This window comes from Pecten maximus, chromosome 5, assembly GCF_902652985.1.
Source record: "Pecten maximus chromosome 5, xPecMax1.1, whole genome shotgun sequence".
In the NCBI taxonomy this organism is placed as follows: Eukaryota; Metazoa; Mollusca; class Bivalvia; order Pectinida; family Pectinidae; genus Pecten; species Pecten maximus.
In genome coordinates, this window is record NC_047019.1 from 46,610,641 (window position 1) to 46,626,428 (window position 15,788).

General features: G+C 40.6%; 1 protein-coding gene across 3 annotated transcripts in view; it reads right to left on the reverse strand.

The window, feature by feature from the left end:
* Positions 1-15,788, reverse strand: part of LOC117328190 (SAM and SH3 domain-containing protein 1-like) — a 114,767-nt gene that overhangs the window by 84,341 nt on the left and 14,638 nt on the right. For all 3 annotated transcript variants that reach the window (XM_033885607.1, XM_033885608.1, XM_033885606.1), the window contains exon 3: positions 2,937-3,503. In XM_033885607.1, coding sequence (XP_033741498.1) covers positions 2,937-3,503 — 567 coding nt within the window. The remainder of the gene's footprint in view (positions 1-2,936; positions 3,504-15,788) is intronic.

Here is a 15,788-nt window from a genome sequence, read left to right on the forward strand (position 1 = left end):
TCACCACATAAGTCTGAGGGTAGTGATCACCACATAAGTCTGAGGGTAGTGATCACCACATAAGTCTGAGGGTAGTGAGCACCACATAAGTCTGAGGGTAGTGATCACCACATAAGTCTGAGGGTAGTGATCACCACATAAGTCTGAGGGTAGTGAGCACCACATAAGTCTGAGGGTAGTGATCACCACATAAGTCTGAGGGTAGTGATCACCACATAAGTCTGAGGGTAGTGATCACCACATAAGTCTGAGGGTAGTGATCACCACATAAGTCTGAGGGTAGTGATCACCACATAAGTCTGAGGGTAGTGAGCACCACATAAGTCTGAGGTTAGTGATCACCACATAAGTCTGAGGGTAGTGATCACCACATACGTCTGAGGTTAGTGATCACCACATAAGTCTGAGGTTAGTGATCACCACATAAGTCTGAGGGTAGTGGTCACCAGATAAGTCTGAGGGTAGTGAGCACCACATAAGTCTGAGGTTAGTGATCACCACATAAGTCTGAGGGTAGTGATCACCACATAAGTCTGAGGGTAGTGAGCACCACATAAGTCTGAGGGTAGTGATCACCACATAAGTCTGAGGGTAGTGAGCACCACATAAGTCTGAGGGTAGTGATCACCACATAAGTCTGAGGGTAGTGATCACCACATAAGTCTGAGGTTAGTGATCACCACATAAGTCTGAGGGTAGTGAGTACCACATAAGTCTGAGGGTAGTGATCACCACATAAGTCTGAGGGTAGTGAGCACCACATAAGTCTGAGGGTAGTGATCACCACATAAGTCTGAGGGTAGTGAGCACCACATAAGTCTGAGGATAGTAATCACCACATAAGTCTGAGGGTAGTGATCACCACATAAGTCTGAGGGTAGTGAGTACCACATAAGTCTGAGGTTAGTGAGCACCACATAAGTCTGAGGTTAGTGATCACCACATAAGTCTGAGGGTAGTGAGCACCACATAAGTCTGAGGGTAGTGATCACCACATAAGTCTGAGGGTAGTGAGCACCACATAAGTCAGAGGGTAGTGATCACCACATAAGTCTGAGGGTAGTGATCACTACATAAGTCTGAGGGTAGTGAGTTACCACATAAGTCTGAGGGTAGTGATCACCACATAAGTCTGAGCGTAGTGATCACCACATAAGTCTGAGGGTAGTGAGTACCACATAAGTCTGAGGTTAGTGATCACCACATAAGTCTGAGGGTAGTGATCACCACATAAGTCTGAGGGTAGTGAGCACCACATAAGTCTGAGGTTAGTGATCACTACATAAGTCTGAGGGTAGTGAGCACCACATAAGTCTGAGGGTAGTGGTCACCAGATAAGTCTGAGGGTAGTGAGCACCACATAAGTCTGAGGGTAGTGATCACCACATAAGTCTGAGGGTAGTGAGCACCACATAAGTCTGAGGGTAGTGATCACCACATAAGTCTGAGGGTAGTGATCACCACATAAGTCTGAGGGTAGTGAGTACCACATAAGTCTGAGGGTAGTGATCACCACATAAGTCTGAGGGTAGTGATCACCACATAAGTCTGAGGGTAGTGAGCACCACATAAGTCTGAGGGTAGTGATCACCACATAAGTCTGAGGGTAGTGATCACCACATAAGTCTGAGGGTAGTGATCACCACATAAGTCTGAGGGTAGTGAGCACCACATAAGTCTGAGGGTAGTGAGCACTACATAAGTCTGAGGGTAGTGATCACCACATAAGTCTGAGGGTAGTGAGCACCACATAAGTCTGAGGGTAGTGATCACCACATAAGTCTGAGGGTAGTGAGTACCACATAAGTCTGAGGGTAGTGATCACCACATAAATCTGAGGGTAGTGATCACCACAGAAGTCTGAGGGTAGTGAGCACCACATAAGTCTGAGGGTAGTGATCACCACATAAGTCTGAGGGTAGTGAGCACCACATAAGTCTGAGGGTAGTGAGCACTACATAAGTCTGAGGGTAGTGAGCACCACATAAGTCTGAGGGTAGTGATCACCACATAAGTCTGAGGGTAGTGATCACCACATAAGTCTTTCAACTTTAGTTGGACAATCTATAGTCAGCTAAGCTACATATACCTGGTGAGCGCTCTCTCTATCACAGATGAAGTTTACCTTAAATTGACTACATAGCATTGATCAAAAGAAACGAGGACCCAGATATCATGTCTCTGTATTCCAATGATTGGGAATCAAAAGGGCGAATTTCCTTTACACTGATCGAAATGAGATGATCTGTTGATTTTATTCCGCACCGCTGGTCGGAATGACTTCCTGTATTTGATGCATCACTTTTTGATTATACAATAATCAATGTCCATTTTGACCTGCTTGAATACCCACCACCAGACCTCCCAATGCCATGTCATGTGATTACATATACAGTGCTTGTTTGGATCTGTAATGATTTTCCAATACCCTGATTGTATACATCTAATCTAGTGTCACTAACACGTCGACTTATCAGGCTTTAGATCCTGCAGGAGAAACGTATCGGCCATTAGTCGAGTCAGGTGAAAAGTGCAAGGGCCTGATAGCACAGGTAAGGCTATCAGAGTCGTAGGGCTGGGATTCATGGCACCAGGTCTCTGTGTGTTCAGTGTACTATTGTCAGGAAAACACAGATGTAGAATTCAGTAGTGACATTTAACATCCATCACTGTATCTATCCAGTAACTTCTAATCAATTCATTATTATTGTCTGACAAGTAGTTATTTGAAATAAATATTAAATCTAATAATTTGCAATTGATTTTATGCCCATCATCTTTTTATGTGTGCTTCCTTTTTTTTTCATTTAGAACATAAGCCTTAAACAAGTATGAATAGCATTGATAACTCATTCATAAAGGTGTGAAGCCAGGAGAGGAACCATGTGTGGGGCATGTTAATTAGGACTTGTTGTCAGTAAGGGGAGGTAACTTACCGGGAGTGAGGAGGGTATGGGTGGTGGCTGTGTGCCTGGACTACCATACACAGGTTGGGAGACAGTACAGGCCTGGCCTGAGCTGGCATATACAGGGTAGGTAGCAGTGTGCACTGGAGTCTGGTTTGGAGTCTGGTTCGAGCTAGCATAGGGCGAGTTACATGTCTTGCCAGCACTGGAATACGGTGACTGGCTAACCTGACCGGAACTGGAGCAGGTCGACTGTCCAGACTGAACAGAACTTGGATAAGATGAGTGTCCAGCTTGACAAGATCCAGCATACTGAGAATGACCAGTTCTAGCATAGGGAGAGTGGCCACAGAGGGACGTGGGATGATGTGGTCCCTGGGACGTGGGATGATGTGGTCCCTGGGACGTGGGATGATGTGGTCCCTGGGACATCGGATGATGTGGTCCCTGGGACGTGGGATGATGTGGTCCCTGGCTTGAACTTGCATAGGGAGAATGGCCACTAATAGACGATAGATGTGGTGGACCCTGGTTGGAGCTGGCGTAGGATGAGTGACTGTTCAACATGGCCCCTGCCTGTACAGGCTGCATGACCGTCTGCAAATAGAAGACACAAATAAAGATAACAGAGTGTTCAAAAGTTGGTAGGTTCAAATTTATTTGACAACATGTCCATTGCGATTCAGAATATCCTGCTAAAGCCTACCCCTGCTTTTGAGTCAAATACTTGTTGGCCCCTATGTACTTATGGTAAATCCTAATAAAATCTACCATATAAAACTGAAAATATTCATCCTATCAAAATACAAAACCATCTTTTCCGTAATAAAGTAGGTAATTCAAACAGGTATTATTTCAAAGAGGAAAATTTTTACATCCATTTATTTTTCCTACAAGAATAAATTAACCATGGAATAATAAGTCGTATGCGATATGTAAAAAGATTCAATTATTGTGTATGGCTTGGGAGTTGTTACTATCCAGAATCAGAATTTATCATATGGCTGTAAATACCAAGGGAGTGTATGCTGTAAATACCCAGGGAGTGTATGCTGTAAATACCCAGGGAGTGTATGCTGTAAATACCCAGGGAGTGTATGCTGTAAATACACAGGGAGTGTGTGCTGTAAATACCCAGGGAGTGTATGCTGTAAATACCCAGGGAGTGTATGCTGTAACTACCCAGGGAGTGTGTGCTGTAAATACCCAGGGATTGTGTGCTGTAAATACCCAGGGAGTGTGTGCTGTAAATACCCAGGGAGTGTATGCTGTAAATACCCAGGGAGGGTATGCTGTAACTACCCAGGGAGGGTATGCTGTAAATACCCAGGGAGTATATGCTGTAACTACCCAGGGATTATATGCTGTAAATACCAATTGATAAGTATGAGTGTATGCTGTAACTACCCAGGGAGAATATGCTGTAAATGCCCAGGGAGTATATGTTCTAAATACCCAGGGAGTGTATACTGTAAATACCCAGGGAGTTATGCTGTAAATACCCAGGGAGTGTGTGCTGTAAATACCCAGGGAGTGTATGCTGTAAATACCCAGGGAGTGTATGCTGTAACTACCCAGGGAGTGTGTGCTGTAAATACCCAGGGAGTGTGTGCTGTAAATACATGGGGAGTGTATGCTGTAAATACCCAGGGATTGTATGCTGTAAATATCCAGGGAGTGTATGCTGTAAATACCCAGGGAGTGTATGCTGTAAATATCCAGGGAGTATATGCTGTAACTACCCAGGGATTATATGCTGTAAATACCAATTGATAAGTATGAGTGTATGCTGTAACTACCCAGGGAGTATATGCTGTAAATGCCCAGGGAGTATATGTTCTAAATACCCAGGGAGTGTATACTGTAAATACCCAGGGAGTGTATACTGTAAATACACAGGGAATGTATGCTGTAAATACCCAGGGAGTGTAAGCTGTAAATACCCAGGGAGTGTATGCTGTAAATACACAGGGAGTGTATGCTGTAAATACCCAGGGAGTGTGTGCTGTAAATACCAAGGGAGTGTATGCTGTAAATACCCAGGTAGTGTGTGCTGTAAATACCCAGGGAGTGTATGCTGTAAATACACAGGGAGTGTATGCTGTAACTACCCAGGGAGTGTGTGCTGTAAATACCCAGGGAGTGTATGCTGTAACTACCCAGGGAGTGTGTGCTGTAAATATCCAGGGAGTGTATGCTGTATTTACCCAGGGAGTGTATGCTGTAAATACCCAGGGAGTGTATGCTGTAAATACCCAGGGAGTATATGTTCTAAATACCCAGGGAGTGTATACTGTAAATACCCAGGGAGTGTATACTGTAAATACACAGGGAATGTATGCTGTAAATACCCAGGGAGTGTATGCTGTAACTACCCAGGGAGTGTATGCTGTAAATACCCAGGAAGTGTATACAGTATATACTCCCGCACTGTATGACATAATAAGCTGACAGAAAAGAAGCTGGAAATGCATGGTATATATGCCAAATATAGCATACAATTTTACCACAGCCTTGTAGAGCTCCCCTCCATGTGTATTCCCTGAGACTAAAGAGTCTATGTTGGATCAGACACCCATGGGTGTAAGGATGTTATTCTCCATACCGATACTCTCAAGCCATTCATTACGGATGCCCTAGATATCATCCCCATATCAAAATGGTTACATACTCTGATGCACCCCTCTCTTATCAACAGTAACAATCCAGAACTGTTTTATCATCTGACACAGACCAGGAACATGTTATAATTATTCTGGATTCTATGACCATCAAGTGTCAAATACTTTGAATCGCTTTAAACATGCAATGCTGTAAAGTCTAAACACTGACATCAACTGGTGAATATCTATCTAACTGATTGTACATACCTAGTATACACTATACACATAGGTAATGACCTCTAATGACCTCTAACATATACAATCCCAGAGACGTTTGGAAATCATCTTGCCAAATATCTCAATGGAATGATCCAAAAGAGCAGCCAATGTTATGTTGGCACTACTGTAGCACTTGAACCTTGACCTTTAGGGATGTGTACAGCATGTTGACCCTCAGTGTACATAGTGTAAACCAAAATCGAGTGTGTGATATATACCAGGTTTGTGTGCTGCTTGTAGGAACACATTTCTGAAAAAAAATCTTTATTTTGGGGCAAAATATGTCAGAACACAACATTTGGCACAAAAACTGACATCTATATATACCTTGTATATTCAGACCTGTGTACGACTTACTTAGATTATTATAATTACTGGTTTATTGGGAGGTTACAATAGAGAAAATCTGTCTCCCAGCTGGCTACAAGGTAAATGGATTGTTGAGAAGGTTTTAATACAAGGGCAATCTGTCTCCAAACGGGCTACATGGTGTGGATTGTTGGAGAGGTTTTAATACAAGGGCAATCTGTCTCCAAACGGGCTACATGGTGTGGATTGTTGGAGAGGTTTTAATACAAAGGAAATCTAGCTGTCTTCAAACTGGCTACAAGGTAAATGGATTGTTGAGAAGGTTTTAATACAAGGGCATGCACAATCTGTTTCCCAACTGGCTACATGGTTTGGATTGTTGGGGAGGTACATGGTTTGGATTGTTGGGGAGGTACATGGTTTGGATTGTTGGGGAGGTACATGGTTTGGATTGTTGGGGAGGTACATGGTTTGGATTGTTGGGGAGGTACATGGTTTGGATAGTTGGGGAGGTACATGGTTTGGATTGTTGGGGAGGTACATGGTTTGGATTGTAGGAGAGGTTTTGATACAAAGGAAACCTGTCCCAAGCTGGCTACATGGTTTGGATTGTTGGGGAGGTACATGGTTTGGATAGTTGGGGAGGTACATGGTTTGGATTGTTGGGGAGGTACATGGTTTGGATTGTAGGAGAGGTTTTGATACAAAGGAAACCTGTCCCAAGCTGTCTACATGGTTTGGATTGTTGTGAGGGTTTTAATACAATAAAGGAAATATATCTGTCCCAAAAATGACTACATGGTTTGGATTGTTGCAGAGGTTTTAATACAAGGGAAATTTGTCCTTTAACTGGCTACATTATTTAGATTGTTGGGGAGGTTTGATTTTTATTACAAGGGAAATCTGTCTCCAACTGACTCCATGGTTTGGATTGTTGGAGAAGTTTTAATACAAGGGAAATCTGTCTCCAAACTTTCTTCATGATTTATAGGTCTCTGGCTGCAGTACAAGGATGTACATGATCAGCTGGTGATACCTTTAGGAGATTGCCAACACCGTTCAGCTATAGTTAATGTTGTGTAGAAAGGTATAATAATGAGTACACTGTCACCACATATATTAGATCCAGGTCTAACACAGCTGGCTGTAGATACACATTACATAAATCATAAGACATGCACACCCAGGAATGTGGCAGTCCCTGTATATTATATAATTAAGCCTTCCATCATCTCAATACTTCAGTGAAGGCAGCAGTCTCAGGTCAGGATTCATTGACAAAATACGAACTAAAACACATACACTACTTATCACCTGGGAAGATACAACACAATATAGGTACTGAGAGGTAATGTGTTAATGCCATCAGATTTAATAGGACTACAACTTATGTTTCAGTCTTCATCAACATTCAGGATGCTGCTGAAATTAAATTGATCTTCATAGCATGCCCCCCCCCCCCCCCCCCCCTCCAACCTCTTCTGTTAAAGAAATTTTCAGTATTTTTTAAAAATGTTTTTATGCATTGATTCACGTTATAAAAGAAAAAAGAAGAAAAATTGGCGTCGCCATCATCGACATCATCATCGACGTCGTCATCGCCTTCATCATCATGGTTTTATGTTACAGACCATTTCTCTCACATTAGTCTACATCATATCACACACATGGATCCAATTCTATGAAAAGTACCACTGAGGAATGCAAAATTTTGTCAATTACTGATATAGAATAATCAAATTTCAACAAGCAATCTCTCCAACAACAGCCTTGCCTGATCTGTCAGTGAAGACCTGTAGATTGTATGGGTACCCGGAGGAATCAACGGAGGAATCGGAGAAACCTGCAGTTTCTGTCATACATTTAATCTGGGTCACATCACTATAGAGAGTTCCTGTCACTCTTATCGCCTATCACATTCTTGATACCATTTTTTATTCCCTTAAATGAAAACAAATGGCAGACTATTGATTTTCAGAAAAAAAATTTATGAGAATGATGAATTTTCAATTTCTTGCCAAGTTAACAATACAACACACCAGTTCATGTCAGACCTAGGTTATCCTAGATGTAATCAGGCATGCTACCAACAATGCACATAGCACATTGGATATGCATACCCCTCCAACATACATCACCATTTATCTGGCTGGCCCTAGATACATCTAGTCAACTTCAATCAGTGACCAGGAACTGATAGCTATTCCTTCTGGCACACTTACACAAACACACAAATGCAATATAAGTCATTCAGGGATTTTTTTGATTTTTTTTATTGAAAACTCAATTTATTCAAAAAAAGTATTCTGCATTATGTATATTCACAAGTTCTTGAATCATCAATTTGTAAACAGCAGACAGGATGTGTCTGTAAAGCAAAGGTTTGTAGTCAGCTGAGTGAAAACACATGCAAACTGTGGGATTGGCAAAGGAAACAAAATGGGATTAATTCCTTTTCGAGATTCCCCAGTGGAATTAATTTGCATATATATGTATTATTGAAATTACAAATAAAACTATGGAAATGCTGCATCAAAATAAAATGTTAAGAAATTTCTAGAAAGCCTACATATACCAACAACTCCACTACGTATACACAACCTGTATATCTTAACAAGTGTCATAACAGTTAATTATTTATCATCGTCACACTGTATAGATCCCTCTCTCCTAAAATACATAGCCATGCGGGCCGATATACACACAGGGAGTGGTGGTATAGTTGACAATAAGTTAGAGGGTTTAATTAATACTCCGTTTACAGTTACACCAATTACAAGTCACAAACACCCTCTTAAATTTGTTTGATCTGAGAATGTATAATTGAAACAGTTGAGGGTGCTTTATTGGTGTGGCTAGAGATCCTGTTATTATCTACCCCCGATATCTTAGATAGCCTATCTCCTACATCACCTGGGAGACTTATCGTAATCACTGACTGTGACCCAAGGTCACAGGTGGATGTGCCTTGTTGAACACAGGGTCACACTACAGCAATTCTGTAAGGTTGCTAGATAGGAATTTCAGTATAACGCTATCTATAACTCACCAACATAATGTATTCAACATTTCTGACCTGTTTAAAATGTATAGCTACATAGCACTACATACCTACAAAATAAACAGCTATAACATTATAATGGATGGAAACATGCCCTGAATAGAAATGTTGGTTATTAATCGTATAATGTGTACAACATATATTACATATTTCATGTTTAAGGGCCGACATGTAGTACAAAAAAGGTATGAAATACCTTGTGCAGAATAAAGACTGCATACCACATAACTAACTAGATCTCATTATCAGAGTTTTTATGATAATTATTTATCCAGTTAACACAAGCATATATAAAGACACATAATTACACACATCACCAATTGTGTTTATTATTATAATTGTACAAAACCTACAGTACACCAAATTCCTGTAGAATGCTTAGAACAAAATAATTTCTTTTGTGAATTTGGTTTCCTTTTTAACCATAAGAAACCTGATAATGTTGATACACTCTATGGCCTACTCCACTCTCTCCTTACATGTGAAAACAGGAAGGGAAGACTGTTTAGGGCTGGTGGGGATGTTTGACTAGAGGATCTGTGTGTGGCTGGTGGGGATGTTTGACTGTAGGATCTGTGTGGGGTTGGTGGGGATGTTTGACTGTAGGATCTGTGTGGGGTTGGTGGGGATGTTTGACTGTAGGATCTGTGTGGGGTTGGTGGGGATGTTTCACTGTAGGATTTGTGTGGGGCTGGTGGGGATGTTTAACTATAGGATCTGTGTGGGGCTGGTGGGGATGTTTGACTATAGGATCTGTAGGATCTGTGTGGGGCTGGTGGGGATGTTTCACTGTAGGATTTGTGTGGGGCTGGTGGGGATGTTTGACTGTAGGATCTGTGTGGGGTTGGTGGGGATGTTTCACTGTAGGATTTGTGTGGGGCTGGTGGGAATGTTTCACTGTAGGATCTGTGTGGGGCTGGTGGGGATGTTTGACAGTAGGATCTTTGTGGGGTTGGTGGGAATGTTTGACTGTAGGATCTGTGTGTGGCTGGTGGGGATGTTTGACTGTAGGATCTGTGTGGGGCTGGTGGGGATGTTTGACTGTAGGATCTGTGTGGGGCTGGTGGGGATGTTTGACTGTAGGATCTGTGTGGGGCTGGTGGGAATGTTTGACTGTAGGATCTGTGTGTGGCTGGTGGGGATGTTTGACTGTAGGATCTGTGTGTGGCTGGTGGAGATGTTTGACTATAGGATCTGTGTGTGGCTGGTGGGGATGTTTCACTGTAGGATCTGTGTGGGGTTGGTGGGGATGTTTGACTGTAGGATCTGTGTGGGGTTGGTGGGGATGTTTCACTGTAGGATCTGTGTGTGGCTGGTGGGGATGTTTGACTGTAGGATCTGTGTCGGGCTGGTGGGGATGTTTCACTGTAGGATCTGTGTGTGGCTGGTGGGGATGTTTGACTAGAGGATCTGTGTGGGGCTGGTGGGGATGTTTCACTGTAGGATCTGTGTGTGGCTGGTGGGGATGTTTCACTGTAGGTTCTGTGTGGGGTTGGTGGGGATGTTTGACTGTAGGATCTGTGTGGGGCTGGTGGGGATGTTTGACTGTAGGATCTGTGTGGGACTGGTGGGGATGTTTGACTGTAGGATCTGTGTGGGACTGGTGGGGATGTTTGACTGTAGGATCTGTGTAGGGCTGGTGGGGATGTTTGACTGTAGGATCTGTGTAGGGCTGGTGGGGATGTTTCACTGTAGGATCTGTGTGGTGCTGGTGGGGATGTTTGACTGTAGGATCTGTGTGGTGCTGGTGGGAATGTTTCACTGTAGGTGGGGATGTAGACACAAGATCACCTTCCTGATTTTAAGAAAATTACACATTACCTTTCTTAAGTAATACACAACATAAAATCAGCTGACTTACACATCATGATCACTCACCTTACTCATACTGTACTCGATCCTTAGTTACATGTACATGTACATATCACCTTCCTTAAATATATCACCTTAGTGACACATATCACAAACCTTAGTTACACATATCACAAACTTTAGTTACACATATCACCTTATAGTTACACATATCACCTTCCTTAGTTACACATATCACCTTCCTTAGTTACAAATATCACCTCATAGTTACACATATCACCTCCCTTAGTTACACATATCACCTTCCTTAGTTACACATATCACCTCCCTTAGTTACAAATATCACCTCCCTTAGTTACACATATCACCTCCCTTAGTTACAAATATCACCTCCCTTAGTTACACACATCACCTTATAGTTACACATATCACCTCCCTTAGTTACAAATATCACCTGCCTTAGTTACACATATCACGTAACACCTCCCTTAGTTACAAATATCACCTTCCTTAGTTACACATATCACCTCCCTTAGTTACAAATATCACCTCCCTTAGTTACACATATCACCTTCCTTACACATCACACCACCTTCCATATTAAAATCAGATGAGCTACAATACAAGTCCTCATCTAATATTGGTCATATTAATTTGATGCAATATTAAAATACAACTAACATTTAGTCAAAGTGAGATCATATAATGAATTGTTAGTCCATCCCCCTTTTGACCTTTACAGAGTTTAATGACCTGAATGACCTTTGCAAAAGAAAGTTCTACCAGGATTAATGTGTATATAAGCAGATTTGTATCAAGGCTGCCCAGAAACAACATCAGTATATATTTATATAGAACAGAGAAAAATCAATTGTCCTTTATCCACTAAATAGTGTGCCTTCCTAGAGGGGTGCCATCTATAATTGATACACACAGCTAAGTACCAGGTACTGGTACAAAGTGCTACAGTGCTGCTATTACTGTCTAGATACAGTGTATAATGATCTTTATGCAAAGCCTTTCATAATATTCCTCCTTGTTAATCCCAGCTGTACCTCCAACACACCCTGACATCCATGGAGATGTTACCCACAATATATTTTATACAAGCCACCAAGAAAAATTCCTCATAAAGAATTCAGGTATTGATCTATCTGTCAGGGTATTTAATTTTCCCCATCATTAAACTTGATGAATCGATAGATTTAAGTTACGAGAGTCTGGCACGAAGAGTGAGGCCCCTTACTGATGGTCATTGCTATGCTACACAGCTGTGTCCTTTTTTTATCGGCATGCCGTAGCTCAAACTTAGACAAGTCATGTCAATATACCATGAAAGAAATATTGTCTGATAATCTTTTTCCTCCTGGAACAAACAGGGCAATGGAAATAGGAGATGGAAATCAAATCAATGGGCAATTGGATAAAATTGGGATCTCCTAAAGCCAGGATCAGGTTTACTTGGCCCCTGTTGGCTGATGGGGTCAACCTGACACATGGCCAATTAGGGACAAACACAGACAAACTGCAGTGTAGGATTTCACTCACAAATCAATACATTACTGCAGTGCAAGTGTCTACTGGTGATCCATTCCTATGGTGGTCTGATGGGTGCCTGTGGTCTAACTGTGGTCAAATATATATACTTTCCTGATCTGACACTGACTGTGGGCAATTATAGGGATTTGTTTGTAAGGAATGACTTCCATGGCTCTCATGGTCATGTTAGTGTTTACAAGGTAGAAGATCTAGACTTTTAAATCACTTAACCAAATGACCCATCTTCCCAGGTAAATACAGAACTACTCACCTCAATTATTTGTTATGTAATTTTTAATTAAAAGAGAAACCCCTGAAAATATGGATTTACTGAATGGAAATGGGAAATCTAATCAAGAATATAAGTGCCGTGATATGCAGACAATCATGCAGAAGAATTACACATAAATATGTCTTGTGATCAGTATACCAGGTAGGAAGTTTTATGCAAACTCCAAAATTCACTAAAATTTCAGTATTTTTTCCAAAAACAACCAAAAACCCTCCATTTGGTAGAAGAACCTCTATACATTATAGACATACGTAAATAATAATGCATTGCAAAACAAGTATCAATTTTCACAAAATCAATAATTCTCAAAATTCACCTTAATATGTCATTTTTACCATTTTTCGCCCACATCCAGACCTGGGTATATTTTCTGAAGCAGCTGTGTATTTTTCCGTTGTCTCAAAGGGAATTTTTAACAACAAATGTGTATTTTACATGGTTGACCGATTTATACTCTTAGCAGTAATTGATTATGATAATTACAGTGTCATATGTAGTTTTAGGATTTCATTGTTATCTAATGGATATGCCACTCTACAGTGTATATCAAAATAACAAAATAATTAATTCAATTCAAATATCTTTTATTTTAATTTCATAGTTTGCTCCTCTTTGAATAGTTCAGGGAAAGGCCACTCTTCACTGTATTTATCTTTATATTCCTAAATTTGCGAGACCTTTTTACTACAAGGCGAAGGAACAAGATTGTCATCATCAGTTCTGTTGACTGTTCAGAGAGATCACATCTGCATCACTCTGACACTTTGATATTTAATACAAAAATGATCTTCAGATTCAAGCGTTCAATAGATGCTTCATTTTTTGTCTGGCGTCATATGAGGTGTTTCGATGTAGTGCTTAATTGAAGCAGACAGAGAGCAACGTAAATAAGAGGCACATAGGCCTTAATGGTTATCCGACTCTAAAGACCCTTGTACATGTACTACTGTAGTATACATACTCAGTAGCAAGTATGGTGGTACTGTTGGCCATGGCAGCCATCTTGGATTTCGAACTGAGCCAAAAAAATAACAACACTTTGTCAGGACCATCTCGATCCCCGGATCATTTCAGGTAAACTAGAGCTGAATCCCATTGGTTGAACTTGAGAAGTTTGAAATAAGTGTTGTTCAGGAAAATATTGATTATGCAATCATGTTACAAAATGGCTGTCGTAACTGCAATATCAAAGTTTTTATGAAGCTGAAAAATAACAACACAATGTTGGCTTCCCTTCCTTAACATCCTAACCAATTTCCAGCTCAATGGCACCAGTGAAACTAGAGAAGAAGTTTAAAGTGTGTTTTTCAAGATGGCTGCTATGGTGGCCATCTTGGATTTTAAACCGACCTGAAAAATAACAACACTTGGTCAGGACCATCTCAGGATCATTTCTGGTAAGTTAGAGCTCAATCCCACCTGGTTGAATTTGAGAAGTTTGGAATAGATGATGTTTAGGAAAATTCTGCTTGCGTAATATTGTTACAAAATGGCTGCCGTGGATGCCATGTCAAATTTTTTACGAGGCTGAAAAAATAACAACTCTTTGTTGGTTCCCCTTCCTTAACATCCTCACCAATTTCAAGCTTAATTGCACCAGTGGAACTGGAGAAAAAGTTTGAATTTTGATTTTCAAGATGGCAGCCATGGCCTAATATAAAGACGAATCGAAAATAACGGTAGGCTATTTAGAAATTTTTTATTTTCATCAAAAATGCGTAGAAAGTCAGGTCAGTGCGTATTGTGTATTTAGGACGCCAAATTCGTACACATACCCAGGTTTGCACATCATAAAAATATTGGGAAAGTATCATATATATATATATATATATAGCATTCTCCTTGACTACAGTGTGTCATGACACAATAAACCTGTCTAATCAGCTGACTGGACACAAACAAAAATCATGAGGAAAAAATATATGTTCATATATTGCAAAGAAATATTTCTAAATAAATATGCTCCATTTACAAAAACCAATTTCTTCAACCAGAATTTGAATTTCCCAACTGGTGAGTATCAATAATAACATGGAGATCTATTTCCTAAAATTCCTGTCAGATCAGAAGGCTTTCTGACTATTATTGTCGGATTGTCACACTGGTCTACTGTAAATGTTTCTCCTTGACAGCCAGAACACAAAAACTTTTATAAACATAGTATATTTGAGCTTCTTGTTAAACCTTTTTCCAAGTAGATGTCAACAAGCGAGATAACACTTTCCAAATCTACTTTTCTTTTCTGAAATCATAGGTATGCAAGAATACAAACGCTTGTTGTATCATGATTTATGGACACAACAAAAATATTATAGATATTTTTTTCTGCAGAAAGAGCGTATTATATCATGATCAGTGCAGCTAACCATGCATTAATTTGACATCAGTACTTAGTGAATCACCAGTGGAGCCAGTCAGGTGGTTCGGTGGACCAGCCGGGAGCCAGTAAGACTACGCTTCTGATGCTGGGCCATTTGAAGCTGTCATATATCCACTTTTATTTTTGTTAATGGAACTTTTAATGTCTGCATGAAACTGAATTTTTATTAATTTGAATTTTTGATTGATTGAATTTCAAACCTGCATAAACTAATAAATATAAGGGTATTGTTCAATTTGACAGCACAGAAACATATAAAATGGTTGTAATTGTACAAGTGCAGACTTAATCAATAGTAAAATAAGAAACTTGAAATAAAGCAGGAAAATTATTCAACAGTAGAGTTGGGCACTCACACAAGTAGATTCTGAGACTTACTCAACAGTTGGATCGGAGACTTACTCAACAGTTGGATCGGAGACTAACTCAACAGATGGATCGGAGACTCACTCAACAGTTGGATCGGGGACTCACTCAACAGTTGGATCGGAGACTCACTCAACAGTTGGATCTGAGACTCACTCAACAGTTAGATCGGAGACTCACTCAACAGATGGATCGGAGACTCACTCAACAGATGGATCGGAGACTCACTCAACAGTTGGAT